At 39.5% G+C, this 12,445-nt stretch overlaps 1 protein-coding gene across 1 annotated transcript in view; it reads left to right on the plus strand.

Moving 5' to 3' along the window:
• Positions 1 to 11,650, plus strand: part of MFSD14B (major facilitator superfamily domain containing 14B) — a 53,372-nt gene extending 41,722 nt beyond the window's left edge. The window contains exons 8-12 of the mRNA XM_074953124.1: positions 1,333 to 1,404; positions 3,030 to 3,142; positions 5,048 to 5,145; positions 7,170 to 7,324; positions 10,008 to 11,650. Coding sequence (XP_074809225.1) covers positions 1,333 to 1,404; positions 3,030 to 3,142; positions 5,048 to 5,145; positions 7,170 to 7,324; positions 10,008 to 10,205 — 636 coding nt within the window. The 3' untranslated portion in view covers positions 10,206 to 11,650. The remainder of the gene's footprint in view (positions 1 to 1,332; positions 1,405 to 3,029; positions 3,143 to 5,047; positions 5,146 to 7,169; positions 7,325 to 10,007) is intronic.
• Positions 11,651 to 12,445: the final 795 nt, after the last annotated feature.

Consider the following 12,445-nt stretch of genomic DNA (forward strand, 5'->3'; position numbering starts at 1 on the left):
AACTAAGTGACTCTTGAAACTTGGAGAAGTCATTATTGCCTTTCAGTGGGGGAATTGCCATGGTGGGAAGGATAAAGCCAGATTTGATTGAAGACGGAGCTGGAGGAGAAATTGGTAAGGAAGTGGAAATAGTCTGCTCAGGAGCTTGGATATAGAGGGACTGAAATGGAGATGATAGAAGTGGGGTCAAGTGAGGATTTCTTTAAGATAAGAGGAAGCAGCAGTACTTGGAGGCAGAGGGGAAGCAGACTGAGGACAGGTAATAAGAGTCAGAGGTGGTAAGGATTTTAGGAGGCAGGATGGATGGAGTTGAGTTGGTAATAGGGTTTTGCCACAGGTTTAAAATTCTGCCCAGGATTGTGGTGACCAAATTCTAAATGTGAAATTACTTTGACCTATGTGAGATGAGTTAGTGGTCTCAGTTGATTTGCTAGTAAACAAGAGTGCTCATGCTGTAAAAACAGTCATCACAAATGGCACTAATTGGCAGTCTCATTAGAAAGATGAATAACTCGATTGTGTGTCTCAGCACATAGATGTGATTTCTAGTTGTGAGGAGCTCAAGTTGCGACATGTGGCTAGAGCAGGGGTGGGCAAACTTTTTGGCCTGAGGGCCACATTGGGGTTGCAAAAATGTATGGAGGGCTGGGTAGTGAAGGCTGTGCCTCCCCAAACAACCTGGCTCCCTCCCCCTATCTGCTCCCTCCCACTTCCCGCCCCCCTCTAAACTCCTGACCCATCCAACCCACCCTGTTCCTTGTCCCCTGACCGCCCCCCCCTCCCGTCCCCTGCCTTCCCTGACCACTATCCACACCCCCACCCCCTGCCCCAGAACCTCCGTCCCATCCAACTGCCCCCTGTCGCCTGACTGCCCCCCCGGGACCTCCCAGCACTCCGTCCCCACGCCCCCCTTACCATGCTGGAGCCAGCCATGCTGCTGCACTGCCAGACAGGAGTGGCGGGCCAGAGCACTGGTGGCGTGGTGCACTGACGCTGCGGGGGAGGGGCTGGGAGTTCAGGGGCTGGGCAGGATAGTTCCACGGGCCGGAGTTTGCCCACCTCTGGGCTAGAGCTTCGTTTCCAGAGCTATCAATACCCCTTATGAGAATAAATTCACACAAAACCAAATCATAACATTTTACTGTCCTTTATGGTTTTGTGTTGATTAAATGGCATACACTGTGCTAAAATTAAGGAAGATGTTTAACTGTTGTATCTTTACAAATATCTGTGAATTAGTTCTTACATGGAACTGCTTTAACTAATTATCTGTAACTAGCGTTTGTTTTACTATATTATTTTTATAATATATACTGTATTATCTTCCTTCAGATTATAGGTTTTGGTCCTGCTACGATAGCAGCATTCATAGCTGTGGTAGGAATTCTATCTATAATAGCTCAGGTAAGTGTTATCCTAATAGCTTTTTTAGAAATTCTGTTGACTCTTTGGATATACAAAGAAGAATAATTAAGGGATTTCAGTGTGCATATATAATCACATCTGTCTGAGTTCTGATAATGAACCTCTTTTACAAAACATTAAATGACTCCAACCTAATACAGTACGTTTCTTGAACATTTTTCCCCAAAGTTGTATGAGTATAACCAATCAAATGAATGCTACTGATGTGTCATTTTTTGACGTGTTGCAATTAGGTATAGATAAGATCCTTTCGAGTCTCAGAGTAGATTTTGTTCAGTAAAGGAAGATCTTGTTCATTCAGATTCCTTCTGAGAGACTGCCTCTCTCCATGACTTCCAGTAACAACTGTGTTCCTCAGGAGCAGTGGAACTGAGTTTCAGAAGTGTGAGATGTGCAAGCTCACTAAAATGTGATTCTTTCAACAGCTGGACCAAGATTTTGGCCCTCATTTCAGCAAGAGATTAATGGCAACTAACCTAACTGCTTTCAAAACACAATACAAAATTTATTTCTTGACTGCTTTCTCACAGTTTAACAACAAAAAATTCAAATAATGAGGAGGATATAGAAATGGATTCCTTTATTTGTAAAATGCACATCAGCTAAATATAGATGGGTAAACTTGGCCCCTTAAAATGTTGATCTCTGAAAGTTGCGACTCTGGACATGCACAAAGATTACTCACGTGGCATATGATTTAGTTCTAACTTTGCTACTGAAATATTTTCATGATGTCTACCAATACAGTTAAATATGGGGACAATGAATGAAAATAAAGACTAACAGCAGAATGATATGATACGTGAGGAAGTGTGGTGTATTACAGAAATAAGGATATGATTTGCTTCCCTCTTACTGTGATGGGGTGTTGTATGTAAGATGGTTCTCCAGCAGTGTCTTGGATATTTTCTACTGTCCGGCACAATGCCCTGTGGCAGTGCGTGCCTTGCAGAGAGCTCCATCAGGAAGTACCTGTCTCCTGGTTTGGATCAGTGGGCTTCCCTTCCCACAGGGACCACCAGTGGGCCTTCACTGGCTGTAGCCTCTGAGGATCCTGTGCCCCGTAGTTGGACCCTGCTCCATAGGAAGTGAGGAAGAGAACTGAGAGGTAGGACAGGAGAAGGCACAGAATGAAATGCAGTCCTTCATTCTGCATACAGGAGAAAAAAATGGGATTTAACACTGGATTCCAGTGAGCAAATCAGCCATCTTTGATTCTTGAAAACCATCTTGAAATAAGCGTCTGCTCTAAAGTCAGCCTGTTCTCAAATTTCCTGGGATGGCTGACACATCCTATTGTGAGACTTACTAAAACTGAACTCTAATTTGAGGAAATGATGGGGAAAAACCTCTGTGTGTTAATATCTGTGTATTCCAGAAAACCAGAGCATCACTGTTCTGCATTCAATACTTAACATTGGATCAAGTCAGGTGTCTGTGTTTGGATTATTAAATACAAAAATGTCATCAGTCAGAGTTCAGTTAATTGAATGTAAACAGCAATAGTGGAGCTTCTCTTGGATTGTTTCCTGTAAAAGTGGAAGCTGTATTAAAGATCTCAAGTTTAAAATGCTTCTCAGCTGAGTCATTCCTTATTTTTACAGACCGTGTTCCTCAGTATCCTGATGAGGTCAATAGGGAACAAGAATACAGTCCTCCTTGGCCTTGGCTTCCAAATGCTCCAGCTGACCTGGTATGGTTTTGGATCTCAGCCTTGGTAAGCACACGTCTCCTGAGCTGCACAAATTTCATGGGGCTTTAAAGTAATTTTTTTCAAAATCTCCCACTACTTTGAACATTAACATTTTCTTTCAGAACATGATACTTATCCTTCAGGTACGTTACATTGGTTAGTTGTATAACTTGGCCATTAATTTTTAAGTTGCACGTGGCTTTTTCCTAGAGTTATGGCTTAGGTCCTCATTTTAAAGCACAGTTTTTAGTCTGAGGCTAGCTGTATCGCTTAACAATTAAGACAAAAGCAAATGCATCCACAAGGGCAAAAAAAAGTTTGTGGTGATTATATTTTATATATATGCATATATTTATTTATTCTGAAATTAGTCTTTAGAGTAGCTTTCATGACCTGTCTCTCCAAAGCAAGCAACAAGAGATAACAGATGACTAGTCTGTTAGATGATTGATCAGTGTACTTATTCGTTTAAGCCTTGTTTAGATGCATGTAGCAACTAGTCATGTACAGCAAGGACTTGAATTTATTAATCCTTTTGATTATTAATTTGCATCTTACTCTTCAACAAACATCCAGGATGTGCTAGTCATCCTAATAGTTAATTTTCTTACCATATCAGCCCATTTAAGGTGTTCTTACAATTTAGTCCTCTGATACCAGTTACCAGTTCTGGACGTTTGCAGCTGTGGGCTGCCAGGTTGATCTCTGCCCATCTTTCCCTTTTATAGAAAGTATTGAGGGTTTTTGGAGTATTGTTTCAGGAAAAGTTTGGTCTGTTTTACTTTGATAAACTTGCTGCTGAAGTTGGATACCAGCAAGACTGTTCAGTCTGGCTTGCCCAACTAATCGGTTTCAGCACACAAACTTATTATGGAGCACAGGCTACTTGCTATTCTCATCAGGTTGCTTTTGTCTATCAGTTATCCACCCTCTTCTACTATGTTGGATGTATGTAGTGACAGAGTATTTTTTAAAGCTTTAGGTGCTGCGTAGAGCCCCTTCATAACTTCCTTCCAAACAGCTCTCCCAGTGAGGGCCACTGAGGCAAAAGCTCTTTCCTTTTTGGAGTACAAACCTCTTCTGTGCGATAGTGAAGAATGCCTCACCAACTTTTTCACCATAGCTCTCCACAGCAATTGAGATGAGCTAGAGAGCAGCTTTACCTAGAGTAGTAGCAGCTAAACAGAGATCTTAGGCTCTATGCAAAAACATTGGGTGAATTCTGGAATTGGGTTTGATGGTGAAGCAGAAGAACAGGAAGACAAGCTGTTCAAAAGCCACACTAGGAAATGCCAGGTTTCAGAGCTGTAGCTCACGAAAGTTTATGCTCAAATAAATTTTAGTCTCTAAGGTGCCACAAGTACTAGAAAATGCGTATTCCCCTATTAATATGTGCTCTGCCCTGCATATTGAATATCTCCTCAGACTCTGTTCAGTTAACTTGGGGGATATTAAATAAAATCAATCAGGATGGGATTGAATAAAACCTAGCTATTTCCAAGGAGCCTGGCAGAACCTGGCATGCACCTATCCATGCAGTAAATTCACTGAAATTGCTCCTTGGTATGAGCTTTTCTAACGGAGGACAAGGCAGCATCAACAATATTTTGCTCACCTCTCATCTTAGCTTGGGTTGAATAAAATCAATTAATTTCAATGAGCTCAGTGTAACTCAGAAAAACAAATAGGAGAGGCTCTGAGGTTGTTTAACAAATTGTAAGAGAAGAAAATTACTAAATTGGAAATGCGTAGCCATTACAAAAATTACATCTTTGGGTACTTAATAGTGAATGGTTTAGTGACAATTTTAAGCACAGACCCTAATTGAGGAACCTGAAAATGTTTGTTATATTCTTGCTTGTTTGGGGAAAACCTTTTGTACCTAAAAGTATTTATATTTTGAACAAAATATGTATTTAATCAACACAGGATGATGTGGGCAGCAGGAGCTGTAGCAGCCATGTCAAGTATTACGTTTCCAGCGATCAGTGCTCTAGTTTCGCGAAATGCAGAGCCAGATCAACAGGGTAAGTTAAGTAAATTCATCTTGGTGCTCCTGAAAAATTCTTTCTTTAAAACCATAATACCTATCTAGCTGTGCTCTTCAAATAAGATGACAAAGGAGGTAATTAGTTTTGTCAGTAGGAATGAAAGTTTGTCTCTGGGTATTGCGGAGAGAGATGGATGCACATCAGGCATACTTGCCTTTCATTATTTCCTAAAAAGCATTGCTCTGGTCAGTGCAGTCATCTCTTTACATAGTTGCCTTTAAAGATGCTCGAAAATAAAAGTAAGTTGCTACAGTAACTTCCATGGTTTTTCCTCTCCACTTGTTTTTTAAAAGCATTCTATGACTTTGAACAACCAGCACTAGTGTAACAGTACTATCTTTCTCTTAGCAGCTGAGATTTTCCCATTGTCTGATTTATATACCTTATATACATAAGAAACATTTTCTTTTTGCTCCTTGCCAGGAAAAGAGGGTGGTCCAATTTGTTCTAAGTTTCTTTCAAAAGTATAAAAGAAAAACTTCATCACGTCTCTCTAGGGAAGCAGAAATAATGAAGACATGGTAGAAGGGGTGGCGTATATGCATGCATGGTTATTCCAAATCATAAGTTGGAGAAAGAGGTAAAAATATGAGCTGGTAAAATATGAGCTGTATTCTATAGTGCCGTGGTGCATTAAAGGCAAATGTAACTATCAAATCCCTGACCTGATGGGTTTCCAGTCTAAAGTTAGAACAAAGAAATGAGGACAGTAAGATAGAAAGTAAAGAGAAGATACAGCCTTAAGAGGCAGTCTTCTGTTGGGAAAGGTGATATTTGTACACATTTGATGGTAGTGTTCTGTAGGCTTAACACAGTTTACAGTGATTACATTCTAAGAGTGAACAAAGTTTCAAATGAGTATTGTCCTTGTTGGGTTGTTATATTGTAGAAGGAATAGTTTTTTCAAGCAGTAAACAATTGAAAGTAGCAGGGACGAGGTAGGGGGAAATACAGCTGTGCACTGTTGATTCAAAGCCACCTAGGAAGCTGTACATGAAAGGATTTATGTAATTCCAGAGTGACATTATGCCACCTAGTGGAGAGGAAACAGTCATTGTAATTACACATAGCTCCCGCAAAACTGAACAGAAATTAAACAAAACTGAGTGACTTTCACTCACTAAAGCCAAAAGGATTCTTCCCTACTTTCTTTTTGTTCCAGCGGTTCATGGGAATCACACTTTCCCTGATTTTATACTACCTGTGTCAGTAAAAATGGTCTCCGCTTAATTTAAAAATAGTTCACACCAATCTGAAGATCTGTTTTGTTCATGTCTGTCTGTTTAGTTTGTAAGCTCGTCAAGACAGATGGGCTTCTTTTGTCTTATACAGCATCACCTCGTACACAGGCAGTGCTTAATAATGACACTTGTTTATGTAAGTTAGTATCTATCAGCAGCTGCCACAAATGTGGGTAAACCTTTATTAACTCAGTACTTTGAACTTCCGGAGCTACCTCTGAGTTGGAGCAGGAATAAAATTTATCTGAGGAGGACCAGACAAGGGCAGGATGTTACTGATGGGGAACAAAATGTTAGCTTGACGGGGGTGTTTTGCAGGTAGAAATTTACCTGTTTGTTTATAACCAAGGCTAACTATCTTTTAGCTAAGGCAAATACCATCTTAAGCCTCTTTTGTTTAGTATAGGTGTGGAGAGAAGTTGAGTTAGGGAGAGCATGGAGGCTGAGCTCACGCATTATAGCTGGGAAATTTTGATAACTTCTAATTCAGACCCCTCAGTTTCAAAATTGAAAATGTTGCTAGCAGCACATTAATATATTGAGCAAACTGTGCCCATGTGGAAGCTAACTAAAATCCAGCTAACCTTCCTTGAAGGCATTTATTAAAACCCTCTCATGTGAAAGGTAAGGTTAGTCTATTACATGATAGAATTAAACAGTAATTAAGAGAAGTTTTGTGTGGTTGTACCATATATAAAAATAAGGGATGGCTAATGAAAAGGCTGCCATCTTCACTACCGTTAACTTTTCCTTTCACAGGTGTTGTCCAGGGAATAATAACCGGAATCAGAGGTCTGTGTAATGGCCTTGGACCAGCTCTCTATGGCTTTATATTCTTTCTCTTCCATGTGGAACTCAATGAATTGGCACCTGTCCAGAGTTCTGATAACACCATGCAGGATCCTAGTGATGAGGTAAATCCATGGCCAGCTTCCATTGTTTTTTCAGTCACAAATATCAAATTTGCATGACTAAAATACCTTGAACTCCTGGTATTTGTTCCTATGCTTTAGTTTTATTCTTAATTACGTAAGAGACACTTTAAAGAGAGAAGTAAATAACAGATGTTAGAGCCAAAGCAATAGCTTTGGTTTTTAGTTATTATAGTGGAGCTCATAATAATCTTTTGACATAAGAATAAACTTTATGTGTAGCTATGATTTTCGATGCAATAATATGTCTGATTTATTGTTGATGGGGAGGTTAAAAGATTTGGTTTATTTAATTACAGCCAGTTACCTCATTAACATGACAGTACAGGTTTGATTATGCAAGTATGAAAAGGCATATAGTTTTTATAGTGATCATAACAAGAGAAGCATTCTCTGGCCCACAAGTTTTTAAATACAGGCTTTCTAGAAAAATATGCTTCAATAGACTTGCACCTTCTCTTTGACATTTTGTATGAATACCTTGCAACCCCTTTTTTTATTCCCTCCAGTAATACTAAGAAGTTGCTTCTGAAATGCCTTTGTCTTTCCCTTGGTCCATCTTGTAAAGTTTAAGCTTCTTGTTGTTGCCTATGTCCCCACCTACCTCATGGTTTTTATTGCCCCTTCACTCTTTTATCAAAACTTTGTTTAGCTGTTTCACCTGTCCTTTGCTGCTCTCTCTTGGCCGTCTGTGCTATCTTCTACCCTGACCCATTCAGCCCTCACTCTTTCTTTCAAGTCTTGCCTGAAAACCCTGTTTTTCCAAGAGGCCTAATGATCTCTGTGCACTTGAAATCAAATTTTTAACAGTAGATTGATGTATTAAGATCTTACATTAGTAAGAATTCATTTCCTTTACAGAATATTCCACATTCCATTCACTAGTATATCATACATAAAACTAAGCTACACTTGTCAGAAGACATTTTAAAAGTGCATTTTGTTGCAGAATTTTCAGTATTTTAAAATCATGTTTGCTTCCAATTATTAGTGATGATGAGCAAGGTTCCAGTTAAGTGGAGCTTCTTTCATTCTGAAGATTCTTTTCACAAAGCAGAATATAACTTTAGGATTCTGCATGTGTGCCACTGGTCTCAGTGACCATTTCCTCATTGTACTGAGAAACCTGAAATATTCTTCTGTGTGTAAAAAGGGTTCTAATTCCAGGAAAAAGTTGCCTTTTCAGTAACAATCAAAAAAATTTGTGGTTGCTTTCTCTACTGGGACTCCAGTTAGTCACGTTCTATGACAAATTTGGTTTTCCAATATCATTTGTGGTTTTTTCCATCCAAGACAGAGTTGCTCTTGTGTTAAAATACTGTCTTCCCAGTGCTTGAACTTTTCTTTATCACCTGTATGTGTGTGGTATGATGCTTAGCCCTATCAAATCTTCTGTCAAGGTTATTAATCCTGGAAGTTAAGATTGCCTTTCCAGGGAAGTCAGCTGAAGCCTGTGATCAGTCTTAAGGAGAAGCTTACATTTGCACAATAAAATGTATCTGCAACTCTTTGGAGGTTTTGGAAACTTGCAAAGATGGTGCCAGCCTGAGAACCCACTGAAACTTGGATGACTGCAATGGTTTTTAGCCTCCCACTTTGCAGATAAAGAATAGAAAGAAGATAATTTGAATCAACATATCCCCACAGTAATGAACTTCTCTTCAGTTTGCACTACTGATAGGGTTAATTGTGGCGTAAATGTATGCCTGCTATTCAAATTCGTACTCAATTCTTAAAACTGATTTATGATGTGAAACTTGGTGCTCTTCATTCTTTATCCCTCCCCTTAAAATTGTTAGTTGCACTGAAATAGATTTGAACCCTAAGAGGACCTTCCCCGAGGGGTAAATACAGACTGCTGAACATGCCGATGCCTACACCTGGTAGATCAAAGACTAACATGGGGCTACTCAAATGACATGAATACATGCAAGCATGGTGAAGTGCAGGCCATGCAGCACATGCTCGTTGCCGACTCCTTGTTCGACAGGACAGAGTAGTTTGAAGATTTCTCTCCTTTGCTGTTTTTTAAAAGGGTAAACTAAGAAAACCAAAAATGTGCCCCCTTGAATTCTATATGGTGGTTTCTTTTCTTCTTGACTTGAGCTTAAAATCACATCCTCATTTCCCTGTCTTTGCTGGAAGACCTGGTCAGGATCTTTGGAGGGTCCCCCTTGCTGGAGGCAAGAGAACTGACGCTCAGGTGACGTCTTAACGTGACACTGTTTAGGCTGAGAGAGATCTGACGCTTCTGTTCGTTACAAAAATAAAAAAAAGGGTGGGCTTAATACAGTATTTTTACAATAGCTTTAGCATCTTTATACATCATAAAGAAACAATAAAATCAAAAACATGTTTTAATCTTGTTTTTAGTTAACTGCTTCAGGGGAATGCTTTCAGTCATAGCTATTTGGTGAACTTGACATGAATTCACAAATAGTTTTCAGTTGAATGAAACTTTTTATTCAGGGCGTGAAGTATCCACTGAAAATTTCAGCCAGCTCTGGTTGTAATGCACATACAAATTGAGCATGCAGTTAGATATACATTTAGTAAACAGCTTTTTAAAATTGTTGTCCTATTGCCTCCTGTTTCAGTGGTGTAATATTTTAATCAAGTAGATATGTCAGTTTCATATTTTTCTGATTTGCCTGTTTTGTTGCAGAGAGCTATCATCCCTGGCCCACCTTTCCTGTTTGGAGCATGTGCAGTTCTTCTAGCTTTTCTGGTTGCCTTATTCATTCCTGAGCACAGTAAAGCCAGCTGTACCAGGAAGCATAGCATCAGCAGTGCCCAGAGCAACAACCCAGATCGTGGCAGCGATGACGACATTGAACCATTGTTGCAAGACAGCAGTGTCTGAGAGCTAGCTTTGAAAAAGGAGGCTGCAAATCAAAACGCATGCACTGAGCTGTGAACCCAGAAAACAGGACAGAATGCAGTGAGCCTTTGGTCTCTTAATGGAGGATAGAGCCATGTGCAAGTGAAGGCCACATGTTGTTGTGGATATTGGTGTCCACTTAGGGTTCATACTATCAAAATTTACTGTGGTGTTTAGTTTTGTGTACTAAGGCAAGGTAAGGTTTGAGTCCTTTTTTCCCCCCTGTACCTGATATGTAACTGCAAATGCCATCTCAAGCCCTGATGTTGGATTGAAAACCTAAATGCACAAACCTTGCAGAGAGCAAACTTTAATAAAATACTTTGAACATTCAGTTCCCAAAGTCACTATAAACAAAATAAGCAGGTTTGAGGCAGACTACAGTTCCTGCCAAAATAGTTAAAGGTTAAGTTTTGCATTTTAAGCCTTTTCTTTGGATGTATGGCCCTGTGTAAACCTCCTTGGTTCCTCGCAAACCTATCTACATAGTTTTAGTATCTGAAATATTGCGGATGGTTAAAGGTCATATTAAAATTCCTGAACCCATATTCTCAAATATTTGTATCTCATACTAATACAAAATCCGGTAGACTCCTTAGGGTGTTGATAAAACTAAACAATTACTTTTTACAGATGAGGGATCACGTAAAACTTGCCTATGAGAGAAGGACATATTCAGGTCTTAAACCCACATTCCAGAACGGTGTCTGACCTGAAGTGGCTAAAAAGAAAATCCAGTTGGCACCTGTGAGCATTGATAGCATCACCACTCTGCTAGTAGAAAATTTTAATGATTGACTGTATAGCACCACAAATGTAGACGTTCTTCGTTTGTGTGAGGGCTAGTTAACTGGATGCTGAGGCGGCTTACATCAAGACTTGTGTGTATTTATTGCATTTTGTCACTCTGATCTGCCGTATTAAAATAACTCTTCCCACTAATTTCACCCCTGCCTTAACTGCTACTTAGTGTGCATTTATTCTCATTTAGCCTTCATATCAATGTGTCTCACCTGATGAATCTCAAGGAAATATGCATATTAAGTTCTTTTCTAAAAGATGCTTTAAAGAAGTTGTGTCTACAAAGTGTTACGCTAATTTTTAGACATTTTATGAAAAATTATACAGATTTATATGTATTTTGTTGCAGTGTAAATGAACCATTAAACAAAACCTGAGTTTAACAAAGTACTCCTATGAATGTTTTGTACGTATGAAATATATGTAGATATTTGTAAGGAGTTCTAATTTTTTCCAGATGGGGGTGCTGTGTAAATCCTGTATTTATAAATGCAATGAGGGTACTGACAGATATACAGTTTTTATAAAGGATTGTGTATTGACTGAACAAATTTTAAAAAATTATATATTTTGAAACTTGTTCCACCTTGAGCAGAGATAACAGACCTTTTGTACTATGCAGTTTGGTTTTTAAGTTAAGCTTCCGTAATAAATCTGCAACTTATATTTCCTAGGTTTCATGTGTTAAGTGTGTGTTCTTGCAGTTATTTATTACTTCCATTTCATTTTCCCTACTTCAGATTGAAGATGATTTACCATTCAAATTATATTATATTAGTGGCTCAATACCCCAGTAAAGTTTCAGGTCCCCATAGTGTTATGTTTGAACATACAAGTAATAAGACACTCTGTATATCAGAAAGCTCACAATATAGGTTTGACAAGGATCTGGGAAGAGTAGGGAGGGAAGGACAGATAACAGTGAAATATTAATCTTATGCGTTTTGAGTTGTCAAATACTTAGAAGAAGGTGCCTATTCCTACTTGGAATCCACAGCTAGGAACCCTCTTCTAGGGCTTGGCTACACTTGTAATTTATAGTGCTCTAACTTGCTGGCTCAGTGGGGTGAAAAATCACCCCCCGAGCGCAGCAAGTCAGAGCGCTTTAAAGCGCTAGTGTAAACAGGCTCCGAGCACTGGGAGCTCTCTCCCAGCGCTTGTGCACAACCACACTCGCGTGGTTCAAAGCGCTGCCGCGGGAGCGTTCCCGCAACAGCGCTTTGAAGTTTCCAGTGTAGCCATGCCCTTGGAGTCAGTAGTCTTAGGCACCTTGCAAGAAGGGACTTTGAACAGCAGCAGCACCACTCAATTCCACTGGGAATTTTGATTCCTCGCTCTGCCTGATGCAGAGAAGAAATTCGAACAATAGGACTTCTTGCCAATCTCAGTAGTAAAGTTAAGCATGTGCATAAGCATTTGTA

Source organism: Natator depressus, chromosome 5 (genome assembly GCF_965152275.1).
Source record: "Natator depressus isolate rNatDep1 chromosome 5, rNatDep2.hap1, whole genome shotgun sequence".
NCBI lineage: Eukaryota > Metazoa > Chordata > Testudines > Cheloniidae > Natator > Natator depressus.